Consider the following 20,852-nt stretch of genomic DNA (forward strand, 5'->3'; position numbering starts at 1 on the left):
CAAATAAATTATATATCTTTTGAAATAACAAAACAATTAATATAAATATCGTTTATGATGTCTGACAATATTTCCTTAAGTTGGCTAAGTATATTTAAAAAATGTAAAAATTGTGAGAATCATGAAACTTGTAAATTATGTTATGAAATATTCAAATCTAATTTAAGTGGGAACAAAGTCATCGATGACATTATCAGAAATACACGAGTTAATTATGTTAAAGGTAAAATTTGTAGGATATTGGAATTTGTTCCCTATGATCAATTCAAAAATATAGAATTTATTGCCGAAGGAGGATTTAGTAAAATTTACAAAGCTATTTGGGTTGATGGTCCAATTCATAATTACTACTACTCTACTGTTCGTAAAAATAATTATACAGTTGTTCTCAAAAAACTTAATAATTCTAAAAACATTACATCCAAGGAACTGAACGAGGTACAGTCCATACAATATTTCTAATTTTCAACATGATGATGATAAATTAATATTTTTCTATTTATTTAGTTTAAGGTATATTATCAGATTTTATCAAATAGATATACATTTAATGGCATTAGTATATGTTTTGGAATTACTCAAGATCCTATTACTAAAGATATGATGATTATCATGCCATATTATAGTTCAGGTGATTTGATACATTATTTAAGTAATAACTTTTATAATATTAATTGGCGGATAAAACTGCGTAGATTATTTTATATAATATATGGACTTCTAGAAATGCACAGGGTAGAAATTATCCACAGGGATTTACATAGTGGAAATATCTTTTCTGATGAATTTGAGTCGTACATAGGTGATCTGGGAATAAGTAGATCTGCAATTGAATCAAATAATGATAATGAGAAATATGGTATTATTCCTTACATGGCACCAGAGATTTTTCAAGGACAAAAATATACTGAAGCTTCAGATATATATAGTTTTGGAATGATTATGTGGGAATTTATGACAGGTAGAAGACCTTTCTGGGATGAAATTCATGATATAGAACTTATAATCAAAATATGTGATGGTTTACGACCACCAATTGTTACAAATGCACCCAAAGGATATGTTGAATTAATGAAAGAATGTTGGGATTTTAATCCGGATAATAGACCAACAGCTAATGATATATTCAGTAGAATTGATAAAATACATAGGGAGGAAAGTATCTTTAATCCAACTAAAATTATAGAATCATCAGATATTGGACCTGTAATAACTAATCACTTAGGCGCCATTTATAAGAGTAGACCATTAAGTCACTTGATTCAATCTGCAATGTCTTTAAGGAGTTCAAGGAGTCAATCTATCGGTAACAAATTTTATTAATTACAACGCATTTTTATTATAAGAAAAATTTTAATTATTTATTTTAGATCCATTTTATTATTATCAGTAATTATTCAGTTTTTGTTTAATGGTTTTTTTATGTTCTTACTTATAATTAATATTGTTTTAAAGGTAAAAGAAAGTTTGAAGATGATTCAGTTGAAGATAGTAATGACAATGGTATGGTAATTAATTTAATAAATTATTATTTTTAATATATTTTCTACTATTTAATTCACATTCATAATTATTTAGAACAAAGTATTAAAAAAAGAAAATTTCTTGAAAATGAAAATAATGGTAAATAAAATTACATATTAACAAACAACATATTTCATTTCATAATTTAATTGATTTTTATGATTTTATAGATTACTTTACAAAAGAAATTGAATTAGATATTAATATGCGCTCTAACCAACCTCGTGATAAAGGTAAGCAAATATACATTTATAAAATATTAGTCAACATTATAAAATTTTTATCTAATTTTTGTTTTCAATATACGGATACGTCACCAAAGAAATTGAACTTGATATCAATCATATTCTTTAAATTATAATGTTTAAACCCAAATTTTTTACTTATTATGCAGATCTATAAATATTTAACATACAAATATATTTATATTAAACCATAGATGGATTAATTTTATATGAACTTTAATCGTTGAATAATGGCTAATGGCTTAACCTAATTTTTTATTACTTATTCATTTTCATGCATGATAGCAAATGAAAGTTAAAAAATTGGGTCTCATCAAAATTTGTAGTTAGTATATTAAATAAATGAATTATATAGTTTAGAATTTCTGGAATATGAAAATTGAAAATTATATTTTGTATCGTCTAACTAAAAAGCTTTAATTGCGAAAAGTTTAACGATTAAAAATGGTATTTTATTATCTACATAAAAAACTGTAATTTTATTAATTATTAACCACGTAAAAGAATCGTCACTTTTTCTTTTGAAACGCGTTCGAGTTAACCAAAAATCAAAAAAAAGTGGAACAAATGATATGAAAGTTATATATATGATGATATACAATAATTTTGTAAATAAACATGTTACGTAAGACAAATAGGATTTAAATCAGATTTTTTAATAAAGTGTTTCATAAGCGCTTGATTATAAATTCAAGAATATTCCAATGTATACCATCAAATTTTTTTTTTTTTTTTTTTTTTTTGTCATTTTAAAGAAAAATTACAAAAAAAGGAATGATCTACATTATATAACATTTAGTAAAGAACATATGGAAAGCCGCCATGGTCAAAAGTGCGTAGCAAAACATAGCGTGTATACGCTATGTTTTGTAACGCGTATACGTTATATTTCACGGTGGGTTACCCCTGTTCTGTCTGTTTCAGGGGTAACCTGTTGCGTTTAATACGCTATATTTCATAGCGTTATATACGTTATATGTTATGACGGGTACCCGTTATAAGAAATGGCGGGTACCTGTTATAAGGAATGGCGGGTACCCGTTATAAGAAACGGCAGGTACCCGTTATAAGAACTGGCAGTCAGCATATTAACTTTTGATAAACATCAATAATGATAATTATTTATTTAATGAAATTTTATTTGACAAATATTAAAATTTAAGTCACACATTTACGATTTTAAAGAAAAAAATCACCATATTTTTTTTATTGAAGTGTACAAATAAAATTAACAATAACAATAAATAAAAAAGATAAGTAAATTACAATGATCAAGGATCAAGGAGAAAGATGCTAATAAAAAAATGAAATAACAGTGGAGTAATGGAAAGTAATAGAAGATGAAAGGGAGTAAAAAAGAGTAATGAGAAGTGATAAGAAACAAAAAGGAGAAATAGGACATAATGAGAGATGAAAAGGAGTGATGGTAGACGAAGAGGAATGATGGGAGACGAAAAGGAGCAATGGGAGATGAAAGGAAGTGATGGGAAGATGAAGAGAAGTAAAAATTTATAAAAATTGTAAATTTAATAAAAAATTTTCCAATCAATTTTTTATAAAAAAAAAGATCTCTAATGAAATTCTTTATTAAAAAAAATTTTCAAGCCAAAATTCTCGATACACTTATTAAAAAAAAACTATTTTCAATAAAATTTTCTATTAAGATTTCTAAACAAAATTCTCCATCAAAAAAATAAAAAAATTTTTCAACAAACAATTCTCTAATGAATTCTCAATCAAAAAAAATATCCCGATTAAAGAAAAATTCAAAGATTCTTACCACCTATTAAAAAAAATTCTCAAAAGAATTTCTATACCAAAAAAAAAACTCCTCTCCTATTAAAATAAAAAATCTTTACCGAAATTCTCTATCAAAAAAAATCTCCCTGTTAAAAAAATTTACACTAACAAAATTATCTATCAAAAAAAAATTCTATGATGAAATTTCTATCAAAAAAAAAATATTCTCAGCGAAATCTATTTAAGAAAATTCTTTAATGAAATTCTCTATCAAAAACAATCCCCCTATTAAAAAAAAATTCTCTAATAAAATTCTTCATCAAAAAATACTTTCACCTATTAAAAAAATTCCCAAAAGAAATTCTTTATTAAGGAAAACTCCTTCAATTAAAAAAAAATTTGTAACAAAATTCTCTATCAAAAAAAATTTCACTTGTTAAAAAATTTTCTAACGAAATTATCTATCAAAAAAAAATCTTCTCTATTAAAAAAATTCTTCAAATAATTTTCTACAAAAAAAAAAAAATCTCAAATAATTCTCTATCAAAAAAATCTCTCCTGTTAAAAAAAATTGCTCCAACAAATCATGTATACGTCAAAAAAAAAAAAATCTTATTAAAAAAAAATTCTCCAATGAAATTTCTATCAAATAAAAGTTTTTAACGAAATTATCCATCAAAAAAAAAAAAAAAAAAATTTTTTTTAAAAAAAAAATTAAATGGCGGGTACCCGATATGTGAAATAGCGTTTACCCGATATGTGAAGCGGCGGGTACCCGATTTGTGAAGCAGCGGGTACCTGATATATGTGAAGCGGCGGGTATTCAATCCCTTGAAAATTTTAAAATTTGGTCCAAAATAAATTAATAAACCGTTATAATATAAAGCGTATACACGTTAAATTATGTAGCGTATACACGCTGTTTTTTATGGCGGGTTACCCCTGAAATTGACAGGTTAATCCAACAGAACAGGGGTAACCCACCGTAAAAGATAACGTGTATACGCTATGTTTTGTAGCGTGTACACGCTATGTTTTGCTACGCACTTTTGACCACTACCGCTTGCCATAAAAACACGATCGAACTATACTATAATATTATTAGGGACTTAAGATTTTACGTTCAAAAGAACTATCTACCATCCCGCACATCCAAATAGATTACCCGCATAACTACTACCATTCATATGAACTTCGGTAATGTTGTATAAGAACCCACCACAACACCTTTTACTACTACTATAACTAGGGATTGGAACCGTCAAAAAAAAGCTTAATTGGTTAATAACCGGTTAATTAGAGCGTCTAATCAGTTAATAGTCGGTTAATTAATCGGTTAATTAACCGGTTAATTTGTAATGAGGCTAACCGGTTAATAACCGGTTAATATATAAATTTTATATTTTAACATGTGTTTAGAGGCCTATTTTTTGTATTTTAACACGCGTTTAAAGATAAATTTTTGTGTTTTTAACTAAATAGTATTATTTAAGAGTAATTTCTGGTAAATATTTATATTAAAATGTATACATTAGTAAAAAATTACATACAATATATTGTAATTACTTACTACCCAGTCATGCAGTAGTCACCGGTATCAGCACTAAGTTGAAAAGTTTTTTAATTATATTTTTAGTTCTATCCGAAATTCCATTCCAATTCTGATGGCCACTGTAGTATTCAAATTTTTGCATTTTTTCTTATTTAAAATACTATACCTGATCATATGCTGATTTCTGCATAAATCAAGGTTATAACTTTAGAATATTTTAACATAAATAATGTTAAATTATAAATATCATATGCAATATATTATATTAAAATATAAGATTGCAGGTTTATCATCGAATCTATTAGGGTGGGCAAAATTAAAGTTAATGCTAGTAAAGTTAAAGTTAGAAGTTGGCTAGGAATTACTAATTTAGGATGATCTGTATTTTAACCGGTTAAGTTAGCCGGTTAATTAGTCGGTTAATTTAACTGGTTAAATTAACCGGTTAACCGTTTTTTGAGAGGTCTTAACCAGTTAACCGCCTTAACCGGTTAATTAACCGGTTAACCTTAACCGGTTTTAATCCCTAACTATAATTACAAAAAATAATAATAAAAATAAAACTACGAAACACTACTGTAATCTACTGTGTTACCTCAAAATAAATATGATTTTGAAATCGAAGTATTTTCTTAGTTTTTGATATTCGCGTTTTATCAATAAACCGTTCTTTACCAAAATGTTGTTTTTTAACATTTTTATCTATTCCCAACCCTCTATCAATTTCGTTAAGTTTATTACACCGTATTTTCTAAAAAACCATAGACTTATCTAAATGTATACCATTAAAATGTTACGTTATTCGTTATTTATGAAGTAAAAAATTAATTGGTCCATCATTTCCTATTTCATAAAAAACGTGACATGGTCTAGAATAATATTTAATACCATAAACTTGATTCTGTACTACAATATATCGAGAAGTAAGTCTGCAAGAAATTTTTACACGTGCACCTCATTTAAGATTTCATCAAATGTTTCATCACTAAAGAAAAAGAAGAAAGGAGATCAAAAAAATTTCTTATACAATATTATTAATATTAATTAGAGTAATTTGGGCATAGGTGAGCTGAGTTAAATATGCATATTTGAGTAAATAATAAAAGAAATTGTACCATGTATCAGTATCAGTTTTACTTACAATCCGATATTTGATAGTAATTAAAAAGCAAGATTTTTGTAATTATAAGTAAATAAGTATATTTTAATTTGGCTCATTTATATAAATTCCTCCTAAAATTAAAGTATTGAAAATATAAAAAAAATTTGTGATTTATTTAGTATGTGATTCATTTTGTTCATATGATCTGCTGTGTCTTAAGATCTTGAGACTTGAGTTAAGACCCGCTTGATATCGGCAAGTCATGTTGTACATCTAACCCAATTCCAGTTACAAATGGTTCTTTCTTTTTTTAAAAAAAATCCTCTTTTCTCTTTCGAAACACCTTCTTTTCCTTTTTTTTCTTTTTTATAAAATTTTTCTTTTGTTCTTTTTATTCTTTTTCCATTTAGATTTGGTTTTTTTTCCAAAACTGAAAATTATTATTATTTTTTTTTTATTAAATAATCTTAAGACTTATATTATTTTTCAGTCTTTTTTTTGACCATATTATTAATTTTTTTTTGAATTTTTTTTCAGTCTTTTTGGACCGAATTATTGTCCTTTTTTTCAAAATTTTTTTTTGGTGCTTATTTTTTTTAAAAAAAACCGATTTCTTTCTTTATCCTTTTCTTTTCCCCCCAATTTTTTTTTCTTTTTCTTTCAAATTTTTTTTATTTTTTCTTTCTTTTTCCTTTTCGGTTTCTTTTTTTAACCCAATTTTTCTCTTTGTTCCTTACCACAAATTTTTTTCATTTTTATTTTTTTGGATTTTTTTATTTTTTTTGTTTTTTTCCGGTTCCCCTTTTCTTTTTTCTGTTTGACTTTTTTCTTCCAAACTGAATTTTTTTTTCCCAAATACATTCTTTCACCATTTAGGTTTGGATCAGTGATCAGATCGATGTTGCGGTGCCACCTTTTTTCCCGATTCTTATTATTAATAATAATACTTTTTTGTATCAAACTAAATAATAGACTAACATTATTACTTATTTATTCATTTTTTGTAACAATAGATCATTATAATTAATTTTTCTGGAAATTTATTTTTTCATATTAATAATTAGTGAGATATTTTTTTTTAGAGGGTGTAATTTTTTTTAATGCTACAATGGAATTTTTTAAGATAAAAAAAAAAGATTTTTTTTTGTAACAATGTAACAATAAACTACTTATAAAAAATTGTTTTTGTAATGAATTTGTAAATTTCACAGTACTGCAACATTTGTTTCGTGTGATAAATAAAATTCACATTTAATAATAATATTTCATATACTATATGACACTTGTACACAATTCATTTTTATTTGTATAATCATATAAATTGTGTAATTTATTATATTTATTTTCTACTAATCCCATCATAATAATAGTAAAAAACTAGACCTATTCACACTGCATGGCAAATAAAATATAATTGTGTTATTATTACTCTCTTACTTAATGGCCAAGTATCATCCTCGGCGCAACGCGACGGGTTACGCCTAGTTTTTTTTTAAAAAAATGAATCTTTACTCTGGAGTGCAAGAATAATTAATAAAAAAAATCCACTTCTTAAAAAAAAATATTTTTTAAATAATATAAGAAGTTTCTTTATTAAGTTTAAAAAGTTTTTTAAAAATTCTTTTTTTTAAAAAAAAGTTTTTTTAAATTGATTTAAAATGAAAAAAAATCAAAAAAATCTCTAATGTTGTAAATTCATGCATCTTGCATTTTTTTCTTCAATTAAAACCCGATTATCACTCGTCTATTAAAAATTTATATATAAACTAGCAGTTGCACCCGGGAGTAGTAGTATTACTATATAATATTAAATTTTTAGTCACAATTAGAAGCTCACTTTGATTAATAATTAGATTATGAGAGTAATAAAATATAAATTAATTTAAATAAAATAATATGCAGGTGAATATTGTTATGTATCTATATAATTAAAAACAATCTTATCAAAAAAAATATTTTTATGTGAATTTATTAGTCAAAAAATAAAAACAAACTAACTAAAAAAAAATTTGTTGATACTAAAAAAATTTTTACACGAATTTATTAGTCAGAAACAATATCATTGACTAAAAAAATCTCATCAAACATCAAAAAATTTGTAGGACATAGTTCTAATTTGATTATAGTTTTGATCCGATCTAAACTAAAAAAGAATAATAATATTCTTTTGGGTTAACCAAAAACTTTGATAAATTCCGATCCAATAAAAATATAATAAAAAAAGAATAAGAAAAAATTTTGGTTAAAGGGATAAAAAAATTATTAAAAAAGGTAGTTTCAGTTTTTACGGTAAAATCCGAAAATAAAAAAAAATTATTATTGTCTATCTAATAGAAATGGTTAGTTGTGGTTAACTAAGAGAGTGGTAATAACTGACAATTAATATACTTTTTTTTGTTAGTATTAATTTATTAGAATAAAAAAAAATCCAGTTAAAATTTTAATTAACCGGAAATGTATCAGTTAAAAGATTTTCTTAATTATGATATGATAAATACGAAATAGATCGGGCGCAAGAATATCACACTTTTCAATGTTACACAATTCAAATTATTTATATGGGTAATCTAAATATGACAATTTTTTTTTAAATTCTGATTTTCTCTTCTTAGAATAAAAAAAAATAAAAAAGTATATTTATTTTTCAATTATACAGTATTATTTCTAATACCAGAAAAGTTGAATATGATATGCTACATTTATGTTTCAATCTAAAAGTTGATTGCATAAAAGAAATAACTGAAATAACTGGAATATTGAAGAAGACCCAATCAAAACCATTTATCTAAAAATCGAAACTTTTATTCCATTAAATAATTCAGATACTATAAATCATTTAAAGCGAAAATTGATTTCTTAAAAATAAAAATAATACATAAAAAATCAATGAATATTTAAAAATATAATTTATGATATATATGGATGGATATTGATAAATAATTATAGAAATACGGCATTCAATATACTATATATCTTGCGTGCGTATTCCAACTACTGGATGTCATTTAAAAGTTTAACACGTTTTCCTATTTTTAAATATTTTAAAATTGATTAAAATAATATTAAAAGAAAATATAAATAAATATCATTAAAGCAAATGAATAAATATTTACCACCACTATTACTATTGTCTTGGGTTTCAGAATTTAATTCTTCATTGTTTCTCTTTTTTAAAGAGGTTGAAGAATTTTGAATTGTTATATCTTGTGATGATAAACTAAATTACAATTAAAAATCAATTAATTAGTACATAATATAATAAATTCAAAATATAATTACAAATACCTTTCAACGTCTATGTCAAGCTCTTTTTCTTTCGAAATATAATTATAATTATAATCTAAGAAAATAATATTCATTTAAAGATTACTGTATATAATAATTTTCAATTGCAATTAACTCTTTTAGCAATACCTTGTTTATCGCAAAATGAAATTGCTGAGGATGAATTAATGGATGAACATTTAGAAATTATATCACTTAATGGTCTACTTGTATAAATGGCTTCCGGGTGACATTTTTCAGCAAATTCAGGACCAATCATCTTTGATTCTATCAATCTGTTTCTTTTTACTTCAGCTTGTTCAAATTCTGCTACGTATTTATAAGACCACTTACGTAAATTTGAATAAATTTCTTTTATAGAAGGCCTTTTTTTTGGATTAGGGTCCCAACAACTTTTCATTAAAGTGGCATAACATTCTGGTGTATCTTCTGTAATTTTTGGTCGTTCTCCATCAAGAATTTTATAAATGAGATTATGGTCATGTTCAACATTAGCAAAAGGTTTACAACCTGTTGTAAGTTCCCACATAACCATGCCAAAACTATAAATATCAGTTTCTTTAGAAAATGCAGACCCTTTAAATATTTCTGGTGCAATATAGGGTATAACTCCGTATATTTCATTATTTGATGATTCGCCATTTGTAGATTGTGATAATCCTAGATCCCCAATTTTCCATTGAATTATATCAAGTAATATATTTCCGCTATGGAAATCTCGATGTACAAATGTATTTTTATGAATATATTCAAGTCTAAATGAAAAAAAGAAGTTAAAATTTAAATTTCAATAATATAAAAAATTATATTTAAATATAATTACCCTTCTGTAATTTGCAATAAAATAAATAGTTTTTGATTATTCCATGTAATATTTGTAAAATTCTTTTGTAGATACTTATGTAAATCTCCTTCTGGCGCATACTTCATAATTAATGTATAATCTTCTAATTCAGGATCTCTTGTAAAACCATAAGTTTTAATTATATAATTATCAAATTTATTAAAACACTGTTGATTTGATCTTAACTATAAAATTTTAAGATTTAATAGCCAAAGATTAAGGACTAAATTAATTAATAAAAAAATTAATCACAAAAATATTAAAAATATTCACCTCATTTAAGAAATATTTATTATTAATTTTAGAATTTTCAAATCTTTTTAAAATGACAGTTTTATTATTATTTAACCAAGTTGCTTTATATATAATACCATATCCTCCTTTTGTTATTTCTTTTACATCTTTAAATTCAGAATATGGTATCGACCTAACTGGGATTGCAATCTTTATTTTTTTAAAAATAGAATATAATAGAGTTAATGGTTCAAAAACCCTATCAATGCTTTTTATAATATTTGCAATCTCTAAATTTAAGTTATCAATGTTGCCATATGAAATATCATCAAGAAAGAAATCATCAAATACATTCCTGTCTATAATAAGTGATATTCTTTTACATTTTTTGCATGTGGTTTGACCTGTAAGTCCAAAAATTATGTTTGTTGTTAAGCAATATCTGCATCCGGTATAAAACATAGGACAATTCCCACAATACTTTTGACAATCTGATGTAAATGTTAACTCAGAATGACATAAATCACAATTAGAATTGTCATGCCACCATGGTAAGTAAAGAATTAGAATTTGCTTTTTAAACAAGGTTGATTCTATCCATTCAAATGAAATTAGATAACAATTTGAGCATAATACAAAATTATCCTTTGTTTGAAATGGCTTAATACATAAATTACAATAATGGGAATATTTCCTATGCATAAAATTTAAAGTTTTCACGCAATTCCCACAAGTTCCTTGCGACGACTTTTTACAATGTACACACATCATAATATTTGTACTATCATAATGCGATACGTAACATTTTTTACAATATTTTTTCCAAGGACAAAAAAGCTTCCTACTATATTCTTCTTCACAATAAACACAATTTTCATCAGCCGTATTAAAAGAAAAAAATTTAATTGGTATAAGACTAGATTTTAATTTTGGTGTTGGATCAAAAGAATCATCGTTTACAAGGTTCATTATATTATTTTAATTGTTGTGTTATAGATGATATTAAATAATAAAATCGGAAAAAACGTTATTTATATTTATTTATAATTGAATGATAAGGTTTAAAAAGGATAAAATTCTCCGTTGATTATATGGATTTTCTCCGCGGAAAAGTCAGTTTTAAATTTAGAAAATACTTTATCGAAGAGCAAATGCCATAGCGATGTGCAATTGATGCATCGGCATTATTTTTTACTTATTTAGTTAGTTGATCAACTAGGGGAAGTATTTTTTAAGTATTTGACGTAATTATTATTTCATCATAGAAGATAACGGAAACACAAATTAAATTTGTTTAACAATTAAATAATGCACAAATAATTGGGCATGTAAAATTCATAATAAAACAAGCTTCGTTAAATTATTACACTCCAATCCTTTTGAGATAAATAGTCTCATTACTAATTATTTGTTTTGCTGATATTGCAGATATTATTTCTTTTGTATTCATTTTATCAAAATTTTGAATAACCCGAGACAATTCCCCATGATATGAATTATTGACACTTGAAGTATTAAACTCTTGTTGAAAACCTGATTTAAGTCGATAATTTTCTGTTGTCATGTTTGTTTTTGTAATCATTGCTCTTAATTTTTCTAACAACTGTTTTATAATTGGACGGTTAACTAGTTCTCCATTCCAGAAATCTAAATATTATTTACCAGTATAAAGTTTTGTATAATTTTCAGGAGTATCAGGAATAAGGTCTTCTCTGAGACCTTGCGAAATTTCTATAGCTTAACATTACTCCAACACTGTAAACGTCACTCTTTTCATTAAATGAGAATATTTGTGTTGAATTTTTATTCTTTTTTCGCTTACCAATTCTTTTAGGTCGACATAGGGGATTATTCCAAATAACTTTGAATGTTTGGATGATGACCCAATTCTTTTTGACAACCCAAAATCGGCCACCTTTATTGTGTTTCTATGAACCAACATATTATCAGAATGCTAATAAAGTAAAGTATATATATACATAATTAATAAATATAATAAAAAGAAAAAATTTACATTAATTAAATTAAAATAGTTACCAAATCAACGATGTATGATCCCTTCATTGTGTAAGCAGTAAGCATAACACTCCACAAGCTAACTGGTACGCCAAGTTGTATTTATTATTCCGGATAGTGGTGCAAAGCGCATATTATATATAAATGGCATTTGCGCAAACTTTAAAATCATGTGCGCATTTTCCGCTTAAACAAAATTTGAAAGATAAACGCAAAAAAAATTTTTTTATATACGCTTTATATATGAAATTAAAATTATAATATGCACGCACGAAAAAAAAATTATTTATTACTAAAATGTTAAATGTCATTATATTTACATGTCCTACACTAAAAATGCTTATTTACAATTTATTAACGAAAATTAAAAATTCATTCTTGAGAATTTGGTGCGAGAAGATTCTTTCCACTGTTGCATTTGATAATAGAACGATTAATGCAATTTCTACTAGTAAGCAAAGATTTTTTTGATCAAATTAGGAAAAGCGTTATGCAAAAAAATTTTGTTCAATTTTATATACATATTTATATTTATATGCAATGAAAACGGTGGGGTAAAAAATTTTTTTTTTTTAAAAAAAAGTAGAAAAAGAAAATTTTTTAAAGGTTTCGACCGTACAGGTCGAAGGTTTTTGATATCCGTCAAACTATCTGGCCAAAAATGAATGTTTCTTTTTATTTTTTTAATAATAAAAAGATTTTTTAAATGTGGTTCATTACTACTGTAGCACCAGCATCAAACTAGTCAGATCTAATCCTAAAAGATGAATATAAAATTAGAACAAAAGGCAAAAATCAAATCGGAAAGGAAATGCCTCATTGATCCGATCTAAAACCTAAAAATAAAGACTAAAAAATTTTTTTATGAAAAGTAAAAATAATGTCGTAGCTTCAAGCTGATCGTCAAACCTGAAAATAAATGGCTAAAAATTTTTTTATGAAAAGTAGAAAAGTAAAACTAATAAATACACCGTAGCTTCAACCTGATCGTCAAACCTGAAAAATAAATGGCTAAAAAATTTTTTTACGAAAAAAAAAACACCTAGGGTTGGATTAGTCCGGTCCGGTCCCAAAAAGACTGGTCTTTTCAATCTGGACTGGACTGATTTAAATTTAAGAATTTGTCCCCATGATTTTAAGAACTCTAAACTGCGCAACGTTTTTGTTAAAACAGTTAAAGAACGTTGCGAAACGGTTTTTAACATAATCTAATAAATAAAAAAACGTCGCGACTCTACCTGTTGTTGATTAAATTTTTACGATTGACTGATGAATGATATTGTTGATGAAACTCGATAAAGTTAAAATAAAAATCGGCACTTACAATAGCACTGCAGCTTCAATCCAATCATCAAATCTGATTTAAACCTAAAAAATGAAAGTGCAGAAAAAATTTAAAAATAATGTAAAAAAACAAAATTAAAATTGGTATTTACAGTGACACTGCAGCTTTGAAAAAAACTTTGTAAAAAAAAAATTCAATAATAAAAATAATAATCATGCTTTAGTGTAGCACTGCAGCATCAATCTGATAGCCTAATTCCGATTCTAATAAAAAATTATTATAAACAACTTATATCAATACTTATCGTAAAAGAACATACTTGATGAAAAAATTTTTTTTTGGTTTTTTTTATAAATAGATAAATAATATAAATCTAAAAATTACAAAAAAATTAACTATGGGTAGTAAGCAAAAAATTAGTTATCTATATCAAAAATATGGTTCCAAATTTCCACAAAATAATTATAGCCCCTTTCCGAAAATAGAATTCCATTCTTTCAATAGCTTTTCTTTGTCGATAAAGAATTCCATTCTTATAATAGCTTTTTTTGTCATTAAAATAAGCTGTACCATTACACAGGCCCAATTTTTACATCATTGTGCTGTAGGCTATAGCATAAAATAAACAATTATTTTATTATGGTTAACCGGTTAAATTATCCGGTTAAATTAATTAGTTAAATTAACCGGTTAAAATGCTGAAAATATTTGTAATTCTGGCCAAATTTACAGTGCTGGCCAGAATTATAAATCACGGGACTTCGGATAAAGTTTAGCCACCAGGTTATTCAACGGACGGTGCCGATGATCACTACGTAAAATGCCACGTAATGAATGAGATGGGATGTTGTTTTGAATGTTCTTTGTAAAGTATCCTTCTCTGTCATTTGGCTAGTTGTAACGATTGTATCTGAATTCATTTATAAATGGTAGAAAGAGCAAAATAAAAAACAAACCAAAAAATCATTTCTTTCCTTTCTGCTTAATTTTAGCTATAAAATGAACTATTTGTACAAAAGATATTCTTTGTTATCTACCATACTCCCATACTCTACAATGTCTAATAATAGTGAAATACAAGACACCGAACATAAAAATGAATGGGATAATTGGACTTATGAATGCAAGGATTTTCATAATATTCAAGAAATTGGTTCCAGTTCATCCGGAAAAGTTTATCGTGCGAATCGGAAAGATTCAGAACAATACATAGCATTGAAATATTTTTTTAATCTTAATGACGTCGTTGTCAAAGAAATAGTTCATGAAGTAAGATAATTTCACTTCAATAATTTTTTATATATACTTATTATTAAATTTATATTTATTATATTTAGCTTAAGCTTCAAAGAGAAGGAGAAATACAATTTCATGATAATATTATTAAGTTTCATGGAATTGCAAAATTTGATTCAGGTATAATATAAATATCCAACGATAATATTCATAATACGCTGTTCGATCAATTCTTAACGTAATAATAATAAATTAATTATTTCTTTAATTTGGTAGATAATCAAGATAATCAAGATGAATTATTAAAAGGACATTTACTAGTTATGGAATATGCCGATTCTGGCACTCTTAAAGATTATTTAAAGAAAAATTTCAATAACCTTACCTGGGACGATAAATACAACATGGCGTACCAATTATCTTGTGCCGTGTCGTGCTTACATGATGAAGGGATCGTACACCGTGATTTGGTAATTACATTAATTTCAAATAGCCAATTATATTTTTTAAATTTATTATTAATTTTAAATATTTATATAATTAATAGCATCCTGGTAATATATTGGTTCATAAAAACACAATAAAGTTGGCCGATTGTGGGTTATCAAAAAGAATTGGATTAGCGTCCAAACAATTAATATTATCTGGAATAATTCCTTACGTCGATCCAAAAAATATTAAAAATTCAACACAATTATTCTCATATAATGAAAAGAGCGACATTTACAGTATTGGTGTATTGTTATGGGAGATATCTAGCGGTAAATCTCCCTTTTCTACTGAAGAATATAATATTGATTTGGCTATAGATATTTTACAAGGTCTTAGAGAAAGTCCTATTCCTGATACACCTGAGAATTATATAAAACTTTATATCGGTAAATAATGTTCTTAATTTTATTCAATATATTATAATTTATTTCTTACTAAATTATATATACCTTTTAGATTGTTGGGATGGTGAGCCGAATAATCGACCAACCATAGGCCAGGTAGTAAAAAGTTTAAAAGCAATAATGACTGCTACAAAACCTATTAGTATAACAGGAAATCATCATATTAAATCAGGCTTTCAATTATCGGATAAACTAGAAATTAATCCAATTAATAATATTACTTCTTCAAATGCTTCGAGTGTCAGTAATTCATACAATGGAATGGAAAAAGATATATTCATCTCTATAACAACAAATGAAAAAATAGTTGATGAAAGTATTTCATCAAAAGAGAATTTAAAGATAGTAATTAAAAAAATAGTAGAATATATCTTTAAATTAGTTAATTTAGGAAAAGAAGTAACCTATTATATTATTGATTATATTAATAATGATCATAGTGTAAAATCGCAAGAAATTTATAATTGGTTGTTAAATAATCAAAATGATTTGGATTCAATTTTCTTACTTGGATATTTTAATTACGTAGGAATTGAAACTAGTGGAAATCTAAATCAAGCGTTTGACCTATTTATTAAAGCATCAGAGCAAGATCATACATTGGCTCAGTTTTATGTTGGATTATGTTACGAATTTGGTTATGGAAGCGAAAAAAATGAAAAGCTAGCTTTTAAATTTTATGAAAAAGTAGCCAATAAGAATTATCCGACAGGAATAAATTATCTTGGTTATTTTTACGAAAGAGGCATGGGGATTGAAAAAGACTTAAAGAAAGCTGTCTCTTTATATGAAAAAGCAGCAAATTTAGGAAATATTTTAGCACAATATAACCTTGCTATAATGTATATGAATGGATATGGTGTTGATAAAGATGATAACAAGGCATTTGAATTATCTATACAATCAGCTGAAGGAGAATTTATCGATGGAATAAGAGCATTAGGATATTGTTATAGTTGCGGAATTGGAACTAGTGTTAATAAACAAAAAGCATTTGAATTATATCAACAGGCAGCAGATTTAGGAGATACGGATGCTCAATATAATCTTGGTGATATGTATGAAATAGGGGATGGAATTTGTAAAGATATAAATAAAGCAATTTACTGGTTTGAACAATCTGCTAAACAAGGAGATCAAGAAGCTCAGAATAGATTGAAAAACTTAAAAAAGTAATTCATATAAGATTAATTTAATTTATTGCATTTATAATATTTTTAGTTAAAATTAATTAAGTTAGATTTATTTGAAATAATAATTTACGCAGTTATGTTTTTTATAGAGTTTATGTAATGCAATATAGATTTTTTATATAATGTTTTTATAGAATTATGTAATGCAATATAGATTTTTTATATAATGTTTTTTATAGAGTTTATATAATGCAATATAGATTTTTTATATAATGTTTTTAGAGTTATGTAATGCAAAATAGATTTTTTATATAAATTTTTATGTCTATAGTAATATATGTATATTTTTATTTAATTTTAAATATAGAAATATTATAATAATTATCTTTATATAATTTGTATTAATATATTTTATATAACAAGAAAAAAAAAAATTTTTTTTATATCGCAACAAATAATCAGTAGTTTTTTAATCTTTAATGTTAAATGGATGGAGATCAAACCTTTTTTTTTTGCGTCCACCAGTTTATATCACGCTTCGTTACATTTCTTAAATAATATCAGATGTCGTAAATCGGAAAAGAAAAAATCTAACTTGTTATAAGAGTTGCCAGTATTTCGAAATTTCCAGCGTTAAAAAAAATTCACCAAATAGACGTACCACTTACTATCTTAGGTAATAACATTTCATGCGATATTTGCGATGGTGATCAAAATACTTTTGATTGCAAAAAATGTTTCAAAAATGTTACATCAATGTTATAATATTTCAATAATTTTTTCGAAATCTAGGAATCATTTATTAAATTAATTATAAAATTGATATTGTATTTGAGAAATTGAAACAAAAGATCTTAAATAACTTCATCAATTTCTCCTAATTTTTCGTTATGACAAATAACTTCTTGAAAAGTATTGTTTCTGATAGTATATGCAAAATCATGAAGTAGCTATTGGTTTTTAATTGTACCCTTAAACTTTGCAGAAACTTGTGATATCACCACCAATAACATGTGACAATGTGGAAAGTTTTGAATCGAAACTTTCTTTTGGGATCCGATTTCCAACTTTGGAACCGATTCTCTACAATAAAATAAAAAAAAAATTTTTAACGTTTTTTAATATTTTTTAATAGTTTTAAACAAACGTCTTCTTATTACTCTTTGGATCCAAAATAAACTTATTACAGTATATGGTCATGTTTAACCCTGAGAAATAGTTTAAATTTATACGCACCTCAACGCATCCCCATATTATATTATATGTCAAAGTCAAAATTAGTATTCTAAACCTTTACACAGGTAAAACGCTGGCCAATCAGGTACCTACCCGATTGGAAGCTGATAGAGCAAGAAAACTTATTTTATTGCAGTATTTAAACTTTGTATTATAATTTCATTACCTAAATAATTTGGGCAAAATATTGAGTATTTTAAAATAAATTCTATCATTTTCTTTACAAATTCATCACATAGAACTATTGGTTCCTAATACTTTTACATATCTTTTTATTGGTTGAGTAATAACATAATATTCTCAGAATTTTCGAATAAAGTCATGCAATATGTTTAGTATATAAGATCAAAAGAACTTTTTCACTTTAATATTTCCATCTACAAAATATCAGAAAATTTAAGAATCCTTCAAATTAATTAAACTCTAACCTACCTCTCTAATACATATTTGTAAAATCTAGGGAAACCTAAGCCAGACACTACAAAATAGCGAAAAAAAATTAAAGAACTATGATATTTTTTCAAAACGAAAACAAAAATAACATTCAAGATAATAAATTGGTTATGGGTCTAAATCGCGACGGGTCAAAATCCCGAATGGGTCAAAATCCCGACAGTTGGCCCGCGTTATGCAGAGTTATGCGGAATTATGCGGAATCGCGTGATATTTTCGACCAGCACTAGAATTCGAGATTTTGACCCGTCGCGATTTTGACCGGATCCCATATTTTTTTGTTAGTAATACCCATTACTTTATTAAATTATCTTGTAAAAAATTTATAAAGCAAATTATAACTAAAGAAATACATAACAGTATAAAATAGACAACTATCTACTATTGTGCTAACCACAATAGATGCGCCGCTAATTGGCACTTTAACGGACAATCCTATACTAATCTTGTATATCTATAACGTCTATATATATAACCCTTATATTCTTTACTATTCGTTCTTGCCTATTAGCATTCTTCATTTACTTTATTGTACAGTAATTCTTCAATTCATCACTTAAAATCTTTTATTCCCTGTTTTAATCGCCGGTGGACGCGAAACAACATAAATCTACAGAGGCCTCTTCCAAACAGTATGATCCTTCGTGACTGACAAGGTATTCCTACCATCCTGACGTTGGAGAATATTCTTGTTTCTTCGTTGCATCTTTATTTTCACGAAATACTTCTATAATATCCGTAGCTTCTTGTGATTGGTCATATACACGTGACTTTGACCGGCATTATTGGTATTCAAGAAATTAAACGCGTGACAAATAATGGGTGACAAATATGATTTTACGCACTGTAAAAAAGTCACCAGAATTCTTATGAAGAAGGGAAAGTCAGACAAGTGTGATACGGGCTGACATTTTACTAATTACCATGATCACGTGGGATAGAAATTTGGTGGTAATTCTGGTGAAGATCTGTCGTTATAGAGTCAATTTTGCTCAGCTCCCATTTTTGTATGACTCCCGTCATTGTCTAAATTTTTAAAATAAAAATAAATAAAAATAAATTATAGTCAATTTTTAGTGTTTCTTCGAACAAGACATCTTGTCTATATTTATTTACCGTATCGACAACTTCCTAATTTGTTTGGAATTTTTGCACTTGTCCCATTGGAATATTATTTTGTGCTGTCTCCATTGAAATAAAATTATTAAAATTCTTTTTCTTTGATGGAATGATCCAAGCTTCTCCAGTGTCATAACTCTATTGCTTTCCCTAAACCTTCTTCATCCTTAAGATAAGCATAAACATACTTTTTATCTTTGACTTTCAACATCTTTATGGCCTTGATCTTGTTGACGCAAAATTGAATTCGCACTAGTTGCCAATACTTCATTAATGGCGCGAAAACTCGTTCTGTTTAATGCTAAGAATGCTCCACAGGGAGATGATACAGAGCTAAACGGGATAAAATCTAATCATTGATATCTCGTATGGAAATAATTTTTAAATCATCATAATAATTATAATCAAATATATTGATTATTTTGATTTGGGCTTCGAAGAATAATGATCATCTTTTCAGCCAGAATTACGATAATGTTGGTCAATATTTATGAAACTCTTACGCGCACTACTTAAAAAAGGAATGATCTACATAAATATTTTTTCTCTTTAAAACTTCTGGTGCGACAAATGGTAAGACACCTAATGTTTTATCTGCATGGCTTTGATTCGCAAGACAACACATACCAAAATCAGAAATCACTGATCTGATAAAGTCTTGATGGTGATTAGTCAAATACTCTTGAATATGGATGACTAAGGTTTGAATTCAAAGTTATAAAAGCTTCAAGTTATCAAGTTCTTGCAACTTCTCTGAGTCAATCCTTCTGCAATAAATAAATATGAATATTAAAAATAATATTAGCTGTAATATTTAATTTATTATTCTATACAAGTATTTATAATATTACTATAAAATAATTTCAATAAATTTTCCATCCTTCTTATTCATGGAGAATGCTGTACGAAAATATTGAGACCTAATACGTAAAATACATGAATGTGTTTGTAT

The 20,852-nt window shown here is 26.0% G+C and overlaps 4 protein-coding genes across 6 annotated transcripts; 3 read left to right on the forward strand and 1 right to left on the reverse strand.

Moving 5' to 3' along the window:
* Positions 1 to 1,071: 1,071 nt before the first annotated feature.
* Positions 1,072 to 1,878, forward strand: OCT59_003668 (uncharacterized protein; the record flags this gene model as incomplete). The annotated part of the gene is made up of 5 exons (XM_066147795.1): positions 1,072 to 1,306; positions 1,456 to 1,503; positions 1,579 to 1,623; positions 1,695 to 1,757; positions 1,847 to 1,878. The coding sequence occupies 5 exons, from the start codon at positions 1,072 to 1,074 to the stop codon at positions 1,876 to 1,878; spliced, it is 423 nt and encodes a 140-aa protein (XP_065996465.1).
* A 7,276-nt stretch (positions 1,879 to 9,154) lies between these two features.
* On the reverse strand, positions 9,155 to 11,495 carry OCT59_003669 (uncharacterized protein; the record flags this gene model as incomplete). The annotated part of the gene is made up of 6 exons (XM_025329653.2): positions 9,155 to 9,189; positions 9,277 to 9,380; positions 9,449 to 9,503; positions 9,578 to 10,203; positions 10,272 to 10,477; positions 10,566 to 11,495. 6 exons carry the CDS (start codon positions 11,493 to 11,495, stop codon positions 9,155 to 9,157), a joined length of 1,956 nt encoding a protein of 651 aa, XP_025183121.2.
* Positions 11,496 to 12,088: 593 nt separating this feature from the next.
* On the forward strand, positions 12,089 to 12,604 carry OCT59_003670 (uncharacterized protein; the record flags this gene model as incomplete). Its single annotated transcript, XM_066147796.1, has 4 exons — positions 12,089 to 12,147; positions 12,216 to 12,283; positions 12,361 to 12,488; positions 12,560 to 12,604. The coding sequence occupies 4 exons, from the start codon at positions 12,089 to 12,091 to the stop codon at positions 12,602 to 12,604; spliced, it is 300 nt and encodes a 99-aa protein (XP_065996466.1).
* Positions 12,605 to 14,883: 2,279 nt separating this feature from the next.
* Positions 14,884 to 17,135, forward strand: OCT59_003671 (uncharacterized protein; the record flags this gene model as incomplete). 3 transcript variants are annotated; one of them, XM_025325062.1, is made up of 5 exons in its annotated part: positions 14,884 to 15,096; positions 15,165 to 15,243; positions 15,340 to 15,533; positions 15,611 to 15,941; positions 16,012 to 17,135. In XM_025325062.1, the coding sequence occupies 5 exons, from the start codon at positions 14,884 to 14,886 to the stop codon at positions 17,133 to 17,135; spliced, it is 1,941 nt and encodes a 646-aa protein (XP_025183120.1). The 3 variants fall into 3 exon arrangements, with proteins under 3 accessions (XP_025183120.1, XP_065996468.1, XP_065996467.1); XM_066147798.1 differs by lacking the exon at positions 16,012 to 17,135 and having other exon boundaries at positions 15,340 to 15,525; positions 15,611 to 15,621; XM_066147797.1 differs by lacking the exons at positions 15,340 to 15,533; positions 15,611 to 15,941; positions 16,012 to 17,135 and having other exon boundaries at positions 15,165 to 15,254.
* Between the last annotated feature and the right edge of the window lie 3,717 nt (positions 17,136 to 20,852).

Source organism: Rhizophagus irregularis, chromosome 12 (assembly GCF_026210795.1).
Source record: "Rhizophagus irregularis chromosome 12, complete sequence".
NCBI lineage: Eukaryota > Fungi > Glomeromycota > Glomeromycetes > Glomerales > Glomeraceae > Rhizophagus > Rhizophagus irregularis.